Genomic DNA, 17,515 nt, shown 5'->3' with positions numbered 1-17,515 from the left:
AAGTTTGTAAGCAAAGATGATGAGTACAGAAGAATTCAGATTCAGAATTATTTATCACATGTACTTTGAAAAGACTTGTTTCAAGTCATACAGTGAAAAGACTTGTTTGCATTAACAGCTAATGCACCTAGGGATGTGCTGGAGACAGCTCACAATGTTACCACACATTTGCAGGCCCAACATAGCATGCCTATAATGCTTGGCTGAACAACACAGAACCCAACAAGCAACAAAATGAGAACAGCACCCACCCACCTACACACACGGACAGGGTTCTTGGTTTCCAGTTTCCAGGCTTTGGCCATCAGATTTCAACTTCTGGATATTCAATCATTTTTTGGTATTGTCCGCCAGACTGACTGCCCCTCATGCCTTCTTAATCCGATTCTGGGACCCACAAATCTGGGACAGCCTGACATCCATGGATTGAGGTTGGAAACTACACGCTGCATCCGCAAAGGAAACAGCATTATGAAGGACCCCATGCACCCCTCATACAATCTCTTCTCCCTCCTGCTGTCTGGGAAAAGGCTCCGAAGCATTCGGGCTCTCATGACCAGACTATGTAACAGTTTCTTCCCTCAAGCTATCAGACTCCTCAATACCTGAAGCCCGGACTGACACCTTGCCCTACTGTCCTGTTTATTATTTATTGTAATGCCTGCACTGTTTTTGTGCACTTTATGCAGTCCAGTGTAGGTCTGTAGTCTAGTATAGCTTTCTCTGTTTTTTTTTATTACGTAGTTCAGTCTAGTTTTTTGTACTGTGTCATGTAACACCATGGTCCTGAAAAACATTGTCTCATTTTTACTATGCACTGTACCAGCAGTTATGGCCCAAATGACAATAAAAGTTGACTTGACTTGAAAAGAGAATAAACTAGCAGTTACAATGCATGTTGTCCATGCAGGGTTAATAAAGGCACACACATGTGTATGTTAGATTGTAGAAGTATGGTTTTTTTGGTGGTGCTTTTAAACTTTCATGGCCACCTTTTCCTGGCCTTTCATGTTTTGGAATTCAATTTCTTTACTTCTGTTTCAGGCTTTGTCAAATGTGCCCCCGTTACGGAACTATTTCTTGGAAGAAGAAAACTATAAGGATATCAAGCGGCCACCAGGAGATATAATGTTCCTACTGGTGCAGAGGTTTGGAGAGCTGATGAGAAAACTCAGGAATCCCAGGAACTTCAAAGCTCATGTGTCTCCTCATGAAATGTTGCAGGCTGTAGTCCTGTGCAGCAAGAAACGTTTCCAAATTACCAAACAGGGTGAGTTGGTGAACCACTGTGGCTTGCATCTGGTTGAACACAATAGTTGACAGCTTTAAAGCTGTGTCATCATCATCATTTGCTAGCGTGGGTGGTCATGGTCTTCCATCTGTCTTAAACCTGTGGGGAAGATCCCCTTCACGCTGTTGTTCTTATTTTCTCTATCCATGACCATGATTGTTCTTGGCAAATTTGTGGTTTGCCATTGCTGCCTTCTTTACAAAATGGGGGACCCCAGCCATTATCAATACTCTTCAGAGGTTCTCTGCCTAGCGTCAGTGATTGCGTAACCAGGACGTGATATGAACCAGCTGTTCATATAGCTATCTACCATCTGCTCCATGTCTTCACGTGACCCTGATGGGGTGGATGGGGGAGTGGGGCTAAGCAGAACTGCACCTTGCCCAAGAGTGACTTGCAGGGTGGCAGAAGGAAGGAGCGCCATACTCCTATGTTGTTAGAGACGTATCCACACCCAGCCACCCAAAAGATGCAGAATTATAAATTGTTAGTTGTGATATGATTTGCTTGTTATTTCAGGTAAGTAGTAATGTAAATTTAGATGGAATCCTTCATAGGATTTTGTTAGCTCCTTTCATTTGTACTGAACTTGACAATTCAGCCAAGTAAAAGCATCAAGAAAAGTTATTATGGCTGATCCTTTGGGTATTTATCTTCCTCATACATTCTAGAATCTTATATGTGGTTCGTAGCTCATTTGAGAATCTGTGGTAATGGTTCGAAAGTGCTTTGTATACGACAGTGGGAAGGAAAAGGGCATTGTGCTAGTGAAAAAAATGGATTCCCTGACATCCTTGCCAACTCCAAGTAAAATGAGCTTAAATATAGCTGTGGATAGTAGACTAGCTCATGATAGAAAGATATTTCATGACTGCATTTGGGATTATTTTCCACAGGAATATGGTCTGGAGTCAACAGAATATGGGCTGAAGTCATATTACATTTAGTATTGAGTTGAGAGTGTGATAAAACACTCATCCCTTTAATGTGAAAAAAATACTTATCTAATAGTGATCATGGTTGAATTCAGTGCAGCTTTGAAAAGAAGAAATATATAACAGATTCTAAACCGCAGAACATCAGTGAGTGATTTTGAAGAACATATTACATTAATGGTGTCTCCATTTACTGAATGGAGAGCTCGGTTACGAGGTGCCAAGTTATTTTTGGTAATATTATTGTATTTCATTTAAATAATTTTAACTGCACTTGTGTATTCCGAAAATTTTAATAAGTATGTCATGTTTGACTATTATAAACATTCAGAACAATTCAATGCTTTAGCAGCTGTTAACTTGGTGGCATTGCTCTGGACAGCTGTTAAAGCTTTCCGAACATTCCCATGAGAAGGACTTGTTGTGGCTGCCTCGTTAGAAAATTTTCACCCAGATTTTTTTTAATGCCATGCAGGCTGAGCCACTTAGAATTGAGTCAGAGACATAAGAGACCTCGGATGCTGGAATCTGCAGAAGCAAACAATTTCCTGGAATTTTCACGACACCACCCCACTCCCTTCCTCTTTATACTGGGTTAGAAATTAGGTCAAATGGCTTGAACCAACAAAATTCTGACCCAGAGATGAGAGTACTATCACTGAGCCTGAACCGCAGGATATGGCTAGTATAAAGAGGGCAGGGGGAGTGGTAAGGCAAGAGCCTAGGGTGATTGTTGGACCTTGATGAACAGGTTGCACCAGGTAAGGGAAGAGAGATAGTTGGGATTGGAAGACAGTAGTAGGTTGATGATAGATGGAGACAGAGGGAAAACAAGTGAGGCAGATGGAGTGAGATAAGGGAAGGGGAAGGTTGGAGACAGCTTCTGGAAGGTGATAAGCAGGAACACAAAGGCTAGTCTGTGCAGCATATTAGCTCAGAGATACCTGCACCAGTATGGAGTAAACTTATAGGCTTGTCATAAGTGAGGGAAAAATCAACATTAACCATATTAATAATGAATGAGAAACATTGTGACACATGTATTTGAATGCAGACAAATGTACAATCATCCACTTTGAATTTTATGTAAATGACTACTTTTCTAAGTGATGAAAGATTAATAATGAGGGCCAAATAAGACATAGATTATTCAATGTCACGTAAAGATGCTGAAGCTAATGAAAAAGACTAACTGTGTATGCAGAGGACTGACAGTCCAGGGAATTGGAATTGGTTTATTATTGTCACATGAACTGAGGTACACAGTGAAAAGCTGGTCTTAATATATTGCAGCTATACAAAGTCCTGATAAGATCACCTGGAGGACTAGGTACCAGATTTAAAAAAAGGTTAGATTTGTCTTGTGGGGGGAATATTATGTAGTGTTATAAAAATAGGGGCTGCATAAACCAGGGTAGTTTTCCCTGGAATTTGAATTAAGCAGTAATATGATCAGATATATTAAGGAAACCGATTTTTAAAAACTATTTTGTTCTGTTTGTGGAGGAGGATGGGGCTGATGTGGGAAATGCTCAGAGTAGTGTTTGGTTGGTTGACTTGTTTGGAATTCTCTACCTCATGTCGATCAATTCTTGGTTTTGAATTTGTTGATTTTTATTAACTAAAGGTATTGATGAATATGGGGCAGTTAACTAAATAATTGATCTTTCATAGAGCAATACAGCACAGATACAGGCTCTTCATCCCAACAGTCCATGCAGCCTTGGTGTCCAACCGGCTAGTCCCAATTTCCCAAACGTCGACAGCGCTTCTCCCTATAGATGCTGCCTAGCCTGCTGTGTTCCACCAGCATTTTGTGTGTGTTGTTGTCCCAATTTCCTGTGTTTTGCCCATAACCCTCCGAGCCCCTCCAAGTACTTAACCAAGAGTTTCTTAAATAATACTCTTGTACTTGCCTCATCTTTTTCAATGGCAGCTCATTCCATATACTCACCTTGAAAAATTGTTGCTCAGCTCCCTTTTTAAATCTTTCACCTCTCACCCTAAATCTACACCAAGCTCTGGTGATCTCATCAAACAGCAGAACGGGTTTGAGGGGATGATTGGACAATTTCCTAGTATTATTTCTGCTTTTCAAAATACTTTAGCCACTTTTCTTCCATCTGGGTATTCTTCAACCTGATGGCATGAACACTTTTTTCTAGATCTTCTGGTAATTCTCCCCCCTCATTATTCCCTTTTCCCTCTCTCACCTTACCTCCTTACCTGCCCATCACCTCCATCTGGTGTTCTCCCCCTTTTCTTTCTTCCATGACCTTCTGTCCTCTCCTACCAGCCTTCCCCTTTCTCCAATCAACTTGTATTTCTTTCACCAATTAAATTCCCAGCTCTTTACTTCACTCCTCCCCACTCTTGGTTTCACCTATCACCAAGTTTTTCTTCCGCCCTCCCCCCAGCTTCTAGCTCTGACTCCTCATCTTTTTTCCTGCAGTCCTGATGAAGGATCTCAGCCCAAAACGTCGATTATCCTCTTTTCCGTAGATACTGCCTGGTCTGTTGAGTTCCTCCAGCATTTTGTGTGTGTTGCATCTAGTCTCCAAAAAGCTTGTTTAAGTGCATATGTTCTAATACAGATGTACTTCATATATAAAATAAAAACAGAAGGTGTTGAAAATAGCAGGTTAGGCAACATTTGTGGAGAGAGAAACCTTTATTGTTTCAGTCCTTTCCTGTATTTGCATTATTTTTCATTTTAACTGCTAATTTATATTGTTTGATAAGTGTGATCTGTGTAGAATTGCAATGCGTTTGAATGATGACTGCCAGAATCCAGTAAAACATTAAAATTTTAAAATATGAATCAATAACCCTACAGTTGTATTAGTGTTTGAGGTACAAACTCTCAGAATATGAAGAAATGTAGAATGAGAACATAAGAGCATAAGAAATAGGAGCAGGAGTCGGCCATCTGGCCCGTTGAGCCTGCTCCGCCGTTCAGAAAGATCATGGCTGATCTGGCCATGGATTCATCTCCATCTACCTGTCTTTTCCCCATAAACCTTAATTCCCCTACAATGTAAAAAATCTGTCCAACCTTGTCTTAAATATATTTACTGAGGTAGCCTCCACTACTTATTGGGCAGAGAATTCCACAGATTCACCACCCTCTGGGGAAAGCAATTCCTCCTTATCTCCATCCTAAATCTACTCCCCCGAATCTTGAGGCTATGTCCCCTAGTTCCAGTCTCACTTATCAGTGGAAACAACTTTCCTGCCTCTATCTTATCTATCCCTTTCATAATTTTATATGTTTCAAAAAGATCTCATTCTTCTGAAAGTACAGGCCCAGGCGACTCAATCTCTCCTCATATGAGTTTCTTTGAGCTGTGATACTTATAATTTAGGAAAAAGGAACAGGCAACAACAGCATCTATGGATGAGCATTTACAATAATACAGTGAAACACTAATAATCTACTGACAGACAAAGTTCTATGTGCTGATGAAGGATTTCAGCTTGAAATATTGAACGTTTATTCGTCTCCATAGATGTTGCCTGACCTGCTGAGTTCCCCTAGCACTTTGTTATTCAGTTCTACATTCTGCTTTTGTAAGTTGCTGACATACCTACTGCTTATTCAGCGTTTCTTATTCTAGTATATTATTTTAGTGTTGTTATTGCTACAGCCTGTGAAATTCCAACAGGGATATATTTAAGACTAGTTTTATTTTTAATATACTTTGGTGCATAACCACGTATCCTGTAGTTTTCAATTTAATTTCTTTATTTTTAAAGAGAATCATGAAAATTACAGACTTTGTCTTGATAATTCCCAAAAAGACCTTTGCAATGGATGATTCCAGTGAATTATTTGTCTGTTATTGTAACACACACAAAACACTGGAGGTACACTCAGCAAGTCAGGCAGCAGCTACAGATGGGAATAAGCAGTCCCATCGAAGCTTCAGGAAGAGATCACCCCACCAGAAACATTGATTGTTTAATACCCCCTCGTAGATGCTGTCTGACTTGCTGAGTACCTCCTGCAATTTATGTATTGCTCAATATTTCCAGCATCTGCAGAATCGCTTATGTTTATGATTTGTGTGCTGTTGCAGGTGATGCTGTTGACTTCCTGTCCTGGTTCCTAAATGCACTTCATATGGCTTTAGGAGGGAACAAGAAGAAAAAGAGTAAGTAGTTCCATATAAAAAAACTCATGAGCACAATTGTACTTCATTGTAATATGTGAATGTATATATATGTTGTCTGAAGAGTTATGAGAGATTTTACAGTTCAGATGCTTTAGTGCTTTAGTTATAGGAACTCTGTATAGTTTAGAAAGCAATACATTATTGGGTGAATGTGGTGAGGAATTGATGATAATAAGTATATTCCCAGATTTTTTAGAAACAGAAATATTGAAAATAGGAGCAAGAGTAGATGGCTAGTCCTTTGGGCTTGTACTGTCATCACTGATTCGCTGGACTCTGAAAACTCACACTCATTCCTCAATCACACTTTATTTATTTTTGTCCAAGGAGACCAGCATGGCTCCTGTCACCACACCATTCTGAAGTTTGAACAGAGAAATGCCATTTTTATATAAAATTGACTAACAGTTACAGATATTGACCGTTTGGTAAACTGAGTTTGTTCAAATTCCTTATTTGCAATATCAGTCACTGTTCACAATTTTGGTGTTAATAAGTCAATAAGTGAATAGGTTATAAGTCAATAGAAACTACAAGCTAACAACCATTAATACCTTGAAGTTAGTAATGTAATTGTCCCTTAGTTGGTGTGTACTCCTTGAACCCTTCCATTCCATCCTTATCTTGTATCATCCTCTGCTTTGTGTGCAAAGGGAAGCTATGTTCTTCAAAGACCTTTCTTGCCTAGACTGATTGCAAATTTTACTGTGCTGTGTGTTTGCCTGGACATCATCTTAACCCTTGCCTTGCCGCACTTCCACACTACCGCCATTCACAAATATCATGGCCGTTTATTCACTTCAGCCTATCAAGTAAAAATAGGGAATTACCCTTTTTCTATCTTCTTCCTAAATCCTTTGATTCATATGTAACACTTACCCAACAGGCTGGTATATGTCTAGGGGAAAAGGAGATCCAGCCACACACCAATCCCACCTCCCGTACACGCAGGTGCTGTGAGAATCGAGTTTATGCCTCGCGCCCGCCCACAGTATCAAACCCACAACAAATACCGTTATGAAATACACTTTAAAGAGTTTACTAAAATTAAAAGAGTATTAGGCAATACAATATATATGCAAGGAAAAAAAACAAAAGGCGCCAACTTATCAAAGTTCAGTCAGTTTAGTGCACATCGTTGGAGCTCAACCATTGAACCATCCGACCCCTCGTCGCTTGCCTCCGACCTCCACGTCTTCGCACCTAGGACCCCCCGGTGGTCTTCCGAGCAGTGCAGCGCACGTCCACCTTCCTCGGCGTCTTCCTCCCGACTCCCCACCAAAAGCCCGCGAAAACCCCTTCCCCACGTGCCCAGCCTCACAAGACAAAATAACATTCCCTATTGGTTAACAAATGAATACAATTACCATATCAGCAAGTATAAAGCAAAACAACTGCGAGAGAAACACTTATCAGACAAAGAAGCATTCCTACTCTTAACAAACCAAAAAAACCCATTTTGAGTAACATACACAGGACATTGTACACATATAAAAGAAATATATCTATATCCTTGATGACCTGTCCTTCACTCCCTTCTATGCTAGAGAATCACTGAATACATCTCTCTCTACAAGAAGAAAATTCTTCTGACCTTGGTTTCAAATTCGAAATCTTAACTTCCAATTGTCTGACTGCTGCTTTTTCTGGTAATTTTTCACTTTGGGTTTAATTTTGTTCCTAATGTCTTTCAGAAGCCATGCTTGAGCCCTTTTCCATCATTAAAGAACCCTTTTATTCAGGCCATTCCCTTTTCTCAGTACTGCCATCAGGAAGGAGGTACAGGAGCCTGAAAGCACACACGTGAAGGTTCAACAAGAGCTTCTTTCCCTCCTATCATCAGGTTCTTGAAATGGCCTGAAAAACTCTTCACACCACCTTGGACTCTTATTTCTTTATCCTCTCTCTTAACTTGCACTAATGTCAATAAGTTTTATTTTGTTTAAGTTTATGTTTGTCATGTTTTTAATGTACTGTGCTGCTGCAAAAAATAATTTTATTGGCTGCACTACCCTCACTGAGGTGTTGTAACATCAGCTAGACAGTCAGCCAAACTCCATTCAAGAATGACATGAGAGTCAGGATATTGCCTCTTAGATCCTTGGTTTTGTTGCAGACTCAATGGCATGACATAGTGAATAAGGAGTGAAACTGAATAAAAAACAAAGTACATTGCAATTATAATGTTGTTGCCATTCACACAATTAAACATACACAGATAAGTAAGAGCTTTTGTTAAGTTTCCTGCAGGTAAATATTATAAGATTCCGACAAGTAAATACAATAGGTAAATAGTTTGTGTAAACCATTAGCATCTAGGTTGGTGTCTAATAAACTTAAAAATAACATTCTATTTCTGCAAACTCTTTTTATACCTTTAGATTTACTTCTAAACAATATACCATCAATTTACAAGCAATGCTTCTGCAGGGGAAACATCAGGACGGCTTTAGAGAGAAACTGCTTCAGCTCCTAACATAAACCTTTGGCTTTTGCCAGCCAGTGTGCTTTCCTACTTACTACTTCCTGACTGCACAGGAAGTGACCTGATACAGATTTGAAACTGCTCGTTTCAAAATAAAAGCTGAATGTGCTTAATCACATAGTAAAAACAAGTCAATTGCCCAAAGGACAGAACAATGGTAGTTATACCTTGGATATGTATGCCCATGGTAATAAGTTTGAACTTCCCTGATTTAGACAATAGACAGTAGGTGCAGAAGTAGACCATTCGGCCCTTTGAGCCTGCACCGCCATTCTGAGATCATGGCTGATCATCTACTATCAATACCCGGTTCCTGCCTTGTCCCCATATCCCTTGATTCCCCTATCCATAAGATACCTATCTAGCTCCTTCTTGAAAGCATCCAGAGAATTGGCCTCCACTGCCTTCCGAGGCAGTGCATTCCAGACCCCCACAACTCTCTGGGAGAAGAAGTTTTTCCTTAACTCTGTCCTAAATGATCTACCCATTATTCTCAAACCATGCCCTCTGGTACTGGACTCTCCCAGCATCTGGAACATGTTTCCTGCCTCCATCTTGTCCAATGCCTTAATAATCTTATATGTTGCAATCAGATCCCCTCTCAATCTCCTTAATTCCAGCGTGTACAAGCCCAGTCTCTCTAACCTCTCTGTGTAAGACAGTCCAGACATCCCAGAATTAACCTTGTGAATCTACGCTGCACTTCCTCTATAGCCAGGATGTCCTTCCTTAACCCTGGAGACCAAAACTGTACACAGTACTCCAGGTGTGGTCTCACCAGGGCCTTGTACAAATGCAAAAGAATTTCCTTGCTCTTGTACTCAATTCCCTTTGTAATAAAGGCCAACATTCCATTAGCCTTCTTCACTGCGTGCTGCACTTGCTCATTCACCATCAGTGACTGATGAACAAGTACTACTAGATCTCTTTGTATTTCTCCCTTACCTAACTCTACACCGTTCAGATAATAATCTGCCTTCCTGTTCTTACTCCCAAAGTGGATAACCTCACATTTATTCACATTAAACGTCATCTGCCAAGTATCTGCCCATCACTCAGCCTATCCAAGTCACCCAGAATTCTCCTAACATCCTCATCACATGTCACACTGCCACCCAGCTTAGTATCATCAGCAAACTTGCTGATGTTATTCTCAATGCCTTCATCTAAATTGTTGATGTAAATCGTAAACAGCTGTGGTCCCAATACTGAGCCCTGTGGCACCCCACTAGTCACCACCTGCCATTCTGAGAAACACCCATTCACCATTACCCTTTGCTTTCTATCTGCCAACCAGTTTTCTATCCATGTCAATATCTTCCCCCCAATGCCATGAGCTCTGATTTTACCCACCAATCTCCTATGTGGGACCTTATCAAATGACTTCTGAAAATCGAGGTACACTCCATCCACTGGATCTCCCTTGCCTAACTTCCTGGTTACATCCTCAAAAAATTCCAATAGATTAGTCAAGCATGATTTGCCCTTGGTAAATCCATGCTGGCTCGGCCCAATCCTATCACTGCTATCTAGATATGCCACTATTTCATCTTTAATAATGGACTCCAGCATCTTCCCCACTACTGATGTTAGGCTGACAGGTCGATAGTTCTCTGTTTTCTCCCTCCCTCCTTTCTTAAAAAGTGGGATAACATTAGCCATTCTCCAATCCTCAGGAACTGATCCTGAATCTAAGGAACATTGGAAAATGATTACCAATGCATCCGCAATTTCCAGAGCCACCTCCTTTAGTACCCCAGGATGCAGACCATCTGGACCTGGGGATTTGTCAGCCTTCAGTCCCATCAGCTACTCATCACCATTTCCTTCCTAATGTCAATCTGTTTCATTTCCTCTGTTTACCCTATGTCCTTGGCCTATCCACACATCTGGGAGATTGCTTGTGTCTTCTCTAGTGAAGACAGATCTAAAGTACTTATTAAATTCTTCTGCCATTTCTCTGTTTCCCATAACAATTTCACCCAATTCATTCTTCAAGGGCCCAACATTGTTCTTAACTATCTTTTTTCTCTTCACATACCTTTTTAAAAAAAAAAAGCTTTTGCTATCCTCCTTTATATTCCTGGCTAGCTTGCGTTCGTACCTCATTTTTTCTCCCCATATTGCCTTTTTAGTTAAGTTCTGTTGTTCCTTAAAAATTTCCCAATCATCTATCCTCCCACTCACCTTAGCTCTGTCATACTTCCTTTTTTTTAATGCTATGCAATTTCTGACTTCCTTTGTAAACCACTGTGGCCCCTTTCCCCCCTTTGAATCCTTCCTTCTCCAGGGGATGAACTGATTTTGCACCTTGTGCATTATTCCCAAGAATACCTGCCATTGCTGTTGCACTGTCTTTTCTGCTAGGATATCCGTACAGTTAACTTTGGCCAGCTCCTCCCTCATGGCTCCATAGTCTCCTTTGTTCAACTGCAACACTGACACCTCCGATCTGCCCTTATCCTTCTCAAATTGCAGATAAAAACTGATCATATTATTTTTGGATCAGACAGGAATCAATAATTGTTAATCATAGTGCATACATTCTTTAAATATTATCCATTGTTTCCCCATTACCAATCCCTTTAGTAAAGTTCTTCAATGTATCATAGCCATTTCATACCTCGTACCTGGAAGTTTCCTTTGTTCAGTTTAGGAACTCTAGTTTCAGACTCTATCTTGTGTTCCGGTGGTGGCTCCCTAAAGGACCGTGTACCACATGACTTAATTATTCCTTTCTCATCACCAGTCAACAGTAGCTTGCCTCAAGTTGGTTCTTTGGCATTTTGGTCTTTTAAAAAGCTCTCACTTGGATTCTCCAGGAATTTCTCCTCCACATACAACTGCTAATTTTGATTGACCAACCAATATGTAGGTGAACGTTACCTATGATGACAGTTATACCCTTATCGCACACATCTTCAAATTCCTTGTTTAATTCAACCTCCTTCATCACTACGCTTGGGGATCTGTAGACAATTCCAATGCTTTTTTGCCCTTGGCTCCCACCCATAACAATCTCACATTATGACTCCTACATGAACTGAACTGTTAACACTTGGTGGGCCTGTATCAGTCTTCGGCCATCTGGTCAATTAGTGCACTCATTTTTATATCCATGAGGTCTGGCACAGCAAGAATCATGGTCCTCAGTATGGGGAGTAAAATCCATCTACCTTTATCTCACCATTGAAAATAGGTTAATTGCCACTTTTTAAAAAATGTGTTCCACTACAATGGGTTTAGCTGTTCTTATTGAGTTGTTAAAGTGGCAGTAAATGGGTAATGTGGACCTTAAGATGATTGTGGTATTGTTTTGTGTTTCCTCAATATTGAAATTAATTTCTCATTGCAGCCATCATCAACAGTGTGTTCCAGGGTTCCATGCGGATATTCACAAAGAAGCTGCCTCCACCAGATCTGGTTAGGACTTTTATTATTGCTTCTCTTACTTTCATTGTACGTTTTTTCCACGCCTCCTGATTGACAAGACAGAACAGAGTAGGATTCTGATGGGTAGTGGATTGACTTTTGAAAGATGGTATATTGGTAGGATAGATGCAAAACTGAGAGCCATTAAGGTCTGAAGCTTTAAAAATTCTGTTACCAAGAGTAGAGGGTTCTAGGATCAGAGGGCACAGCCTCAGAATAGAAGGATGGCCCTCTAGAACAGATGAGGCTTTAGGTTGTCAGTAATGAATCTGTGGAATTCATTACCACAGACAGCTGTGAAGGCAGAGTCTTTGAGTTTATAGATAAGTTCTTGATTAGTAAGGGCATAAAAGGTTATGAGGAGAAGGCAGGAGAATGGGGTTGAGATGGATAATAAATCAACCATGATGGAAAGGCAGAGCAGACTGGATGGGCCAAATGGCCTAATTCTTCTCCTAAATCTTATGGTCTTATTATTGCCAATATGTCAAAAATGGTGCTGTCCTTTTTACACATTTATTGCCACTTTAAGGTCAGAATATCACTTGCAGATTTATTTGATACAATTTTTAAATTGCTTATTCTTTTAGCCACATGGTGGCAGGAAGGAGCCATTAATGCAAGTTAATTCTGCCTGTATTGTAAATTGAACTAATTTTGTTTCAAACCCTTCATTGTTAGGGTGTCAGAGATGGAGGTAGACAGGAGAAGGCTTTCAGAATGTTTCATTTCTTTTGACTACATTATGTTTATTTGGAGCTGGTAAATGATGTAAGTCCCTAGTTTTCTTCAGGCACTCAGTGTAGTTGAATTGTGAAGCTCTTTGTGATCTTTGTGATATGGTGCAACTCAAACTACCTGCGTCTCAATATCACCAAGACCAAGGAGATGGTGGTGGACTTTAGGAGATCTAGGCCTCATATGGAGCCAGTGATCATTAATGGAGAATGTGTGGAGCAGGTTAAGACCTACAAGTATCTGGGAGTACAGTTAGACGAGAAGCTAGACTGGACTGCCAACACAGATGCCTTGTGCAGGAAGGCACAGAGTCGACTGTACTTCCTAAGAAGGTTGGCGTCATTCAATGTCTGTAGTGAGATGCTGAAGATGTTCTATAGGTCAGTTGTGGAGAGCGCCCTCTTCTTTGTGGTGGCGTGTTGGGGAGGAAGCATTAAGAAGAGGGATGCCTCACGTCTTAATAAGCTGGTAAGGAAGGCGGGCTCTGTCGTGGGCAAAGTACTGGAGGGTTTAACATCGGTAGCTGAGCGAAGGGCGCTGAGTAGGCTACGGTCAATTATGGATAACTCTGAACATCCTCTACATAGCACCATCCAGAGACAGAGAAGCAGTTTCAGCGACAGGTTACTATCGATGCAATGCTCCTCAGACAGGATGAAGAGGTCAATACTCCCCAATGCCATTAGGCTTTACAATTCTACCGCCAGGACTTAAGAACTTTTTAAAAGCTATTATTAATGCTTTTTGAGATAGTGATTTAGATGCATATCATATTTTTTTTACTGAGTTAAGTATTGTATGTAATTAGTTTTGCTACAACAAGTGTATGGGACATTGGAAAAAAGTTGAATTTCCCCATGGGGATGAATAAAGTATCTATCTATCTATCTATCTTTCTAATTTACCTCTTCACACGCTCTTAGTGCAAGTAGAACAGTGATTAGTTATAATATAAAACTCCCTCTAGATTGCCCCGTCAAATATTTGTAGTGCAGGTAAAATAAAGCTGCCCATAATCTGCTCCAATCATCTCTCTTGGTAAGGTTTGATTATAAGTTAAAGCTCTCAACAATAGAACAACTTCTATTGTAACCCTGTGAAATTTCTACCTGATTTTAAGTAGACTTTCAGCCACTTAATATTTAGAGTTATTTATTTTTATTTAACAATCAAAAATAAAATGTCACTGGGCTTCACTTTATATATTTATTTCCTTTCTGTTCATTTATAGTGGATCACTTAAACTTATGTAATTAATTTTAGGGATGTTCTTCTTTATCAACAGAATGTTATTTGAAATTAGTGTCATTGTTCATAGGGAGAAATATTTACCCAGTGAATGTTAATAATTTTGGAATAGATTGTGATGTAAAGTCATTCTGACACTGCTGAAGAAATGAATGGAAGGTTGGAACTGAAGTTGTAAACAAAGCCAGATTTATTGGGCTGAATGGCTTTTTCCCATGATTTTAAAACAACATTTCTGCATTGAAAACTGGCGGAGCAATCGCTGATATTTGATTGATTTTAGAAATGGGAGCACCGCAGTAAGCGCAGCGTACTTGCTAAAGTGTATCAGAGCAATTCCGAGAAGCCTGGGGGAATGATTTAAAACATTGTCCATCACCTTGAGAGCTGAGTTTGCATCTTGTCAGCTTGATGAATGGGTGGGATAATCATTCCTCTTGTGACCAGTCTGCCTGTGGAAATGCATTGAGTATGGAGATTACTTAGCTGCCAGTGGCTTCTTTTGTGTTCAAAACATTTTAATAGACTTTTAAAAGGAAAGCATTAACTTTTGTTTTATGTTCGCTTCCTAGACACCCGAGGAAAAAGAGCAACTGTTGGAGATGCAGGAATTCAAGGAAACAATGACAGAGTCCACATTCCTGTACTTGACGCTTGACCTGCCGACTGCCCCTCTGTATAAGGATGAGAAGGAGCAGCTGATCATTCCACAAGTTCCACTCTTCAACATCTTGGCAAAATTCAATGGCATCACAGAGAAGGTTGATACAAAATCAAAAGGCAAATGTGAATAAAACTGAATACTCTTGGCAAACTAAAATTAATTGAGCTGACTAGGCAGCAGTGATAACAGAATCAATGATGGGGCTGTACAGAAAACTCTTAGATCGACAGAGTGCTGCCACCTGTGAGGCAAGTCCAGTTAGTGATGATGCGCAAATGGGGGTCTCAGCACTTTGGTACACCTGAGAATTCAAAACCTCTATTGTTTCCTGGTGGCTTGGTCAGTATTTCCTTTTCAATTCCTTTGAACATGAAGGAAGAGTACAAGGCTAATGGCAGGATTCTTAGCAGCGTGGGAGAGCAGAGGTATCTTGGGGGAGGGTTGGTTAAGAAGGTATTTGGTGTGCTGGCCTTCATTAGTTGGGAGATTGAGTTCATGAGCCATGAAATAATGTTGCAGCTGTATAAAACTGGCGAGACCACACTTGGAGTATTGTGTTCAGTTCTGGTCACGTCATTATAGGAAGAATGTGGAAGCTTTAGTGAGGGTGCAGAGGAGTTTTACAAGGATGCTGCTTGGATTATGGAGCATGTCTTGCGAGGAAAGGTTCATCAAGCTAAGGCTTTTCTATGGAGTGAAGGAGGATGAGATGTGACTTGTTAGAGGTGTCTAAGATGACATAAGGCATAGATTGAGTGTACAGCAAGACACTTTCTCAGGGTGGCAACATGAGGTTTTAAGGTGAGTCTAGGTGTTGTCAGGTATGTTTGTTTACAGAATGATGTGTGTGAAATGCACTGCTGGGCTTGGTAGTCAAGGGAGATATAAAAACATTTAAGAGATATAGTACATGGATGATATAAAATGGAGGGCTATATGGGAAGGAAAGGTTAGATTGATCTTGGAGTAAGTTGAGAGGTTGTACAAAATCATGCTCTGAAGGGCCTGTACTGTTCTATTAATTCCTCTTGTGAGTGTTCCCACTGAATCTCCTCCCATTATCTTTCAAGATTTGCTTTCCAAATTGTGACAGCATTATGTGTAAATAGACTTTCTTCTTTGCCTGTAATTTTTGGCAATTATCTTAACACATTGTCCATTTCTTCTTTTGGTTTCTGTGACTTTTGAACTTGACTAAAATAGTCTTAACACTTAGTGGCATTGACATTGCCAGAAGGTTTCCCTTCTGTCAGGACCCTTGGTGAAGGAGACAAAGGTGACACCTTTAATTATAAGTTTAATTCACTATCTACATGCATTCTGTGGCAACAGACTTAGCTCAAAGGCTGAGTACCTTAAACCGTACTGCCTTCTAAGCACATGTGTTGGAGTAGATTTCATCATCTGGGTGATGACTGCTGCAGCCACGTATTTTGAAATAAGATGGAGCATTCTTTTGGGGAAAATGTTCCCAATTTATTGGCAGCTAATCCACTGCTGATGGTGCATCATGGCTATAGAGCATAGGTGTGCAAAATTAATTTCACCAAGTTGTTAAGACTTCCTTAGCATCACCTTGACCATTGCAGTTGTAACCTTAACCGGTTCCTCCCTCCCCCCCCCCCCCCCCCCCCACACTATCTTGGAGGAATTAGGATGAACACTATATGAAGGCACTGTTAGGTGTGCCCATATCCAATTAATGAGTTTAAAAAATCATTCCCTATATCTGTATGCCTTGTGCAAGACTGTTAGAATTGCTTTAGCCTGGAGATGACTGAATCCTTCCTAAAAACAAAATATATCTTGACAGATATCTTCCCAACCTTCTAAAATTGTAAGTTGGTATATTATTGTCACATTTACCAAGGTACAATGAAAAACTATTTTGTATACCATCTATAGAGATCATTTCATCGTATCAGTACATTGCGGTCATACAAAGAAAAAGCAATAACAGAAGGCAGAGAATGTACACCTAGATTTGGATGAAGAATGAATGTCACTTACTGAATTATTATTATATCTTCCTAGCTTTTGTACCTTGTGCTAATAAAATTGGAATCTAGTACATTTGACAATAATAAACCAATTATCAGTGGCGAATTTAACTACCGATGCGAGGAAATACAAGTGGGGTAAGTGAATGTGGAGTCCCCACACAGGTGGCATGGAAAGTCTGAACTGAATGCGGACACTTTTAAGCTTGAGCCCTTAATCAGTGCAGTTATGAAACCATAAGACATGGGAACAGGAATAGGCCATTTGACCCATCGAGTCTGCTCCGCCATTCCATTATGGCTGAGTTACGCAGATAAATCAACCCCTTTCTTTTTCCTTCTTCACGTAACCTTTGACACCCTTATTAATCAGGAGCCTATCAACCTCTGCTTGAAATATACCCAGTGACTTGGTCTTCACAGTTGCCTGGCAACGTATTCTACAGAATCACCACCCTCTGCCTAAAGAAATTCCTCCTTATCTCTGTTCTAAAGGAACGTCCTTCTATTCTGAGGTTGTGGTCTTAGACTGCTTTCTTCCCACTAC

The 17,515-nt window shown here is 40.3% G+C and overlaps 1 protein-coding gene across 1 annotated transcript in view; it reads left to right on the top strand.

Annotated features, from left to right (window-relative positions):
- Positions 1-17,515, top strand: part of usp39 (ubiquitin specific peptidase 39) — a 51,145-nt gene that overhangs the window by 16,819 nt on the left and 16,811 nt on the right. Inside the window, exons 6-9 of the mRNA XM_073060549.1 lie at positions 1,045-1,270; positions 6,306-6,380; positions 12,242-12,309; positions 14,877-15,065. Coding sequence (XP_072916650.1) covers positions 1,045-1,270; positions 6,306-6,380; positions 12,242-12,309; positions 14,877-15,065 — 558 coding nt within the window. The remainder of the gene's footprint in view (positions 1-1,044; positions 1,271-6,305; positions 6,381-12,241; positions 12,310-14,876; positions 15,066-17,515) is intronic.

Source organism: Hemitrygon akajei, chromosome 1 (genome assembly GCF_048418815.1).
Source record: "Hemitrygon akajei chromosome 1, sHemAka1.3, whole genome shotgun sequence".
Lineage (NCBI taxonomy): Eukaryota > Metazoa > Chordata > Chondrichthyes > Myliobatiformes > Dasyatidae > Hemitrygon > Hemitrygon akajei.
This window is presented reverse-complemented; position numbering and strand designations above follow the sequence as displayed.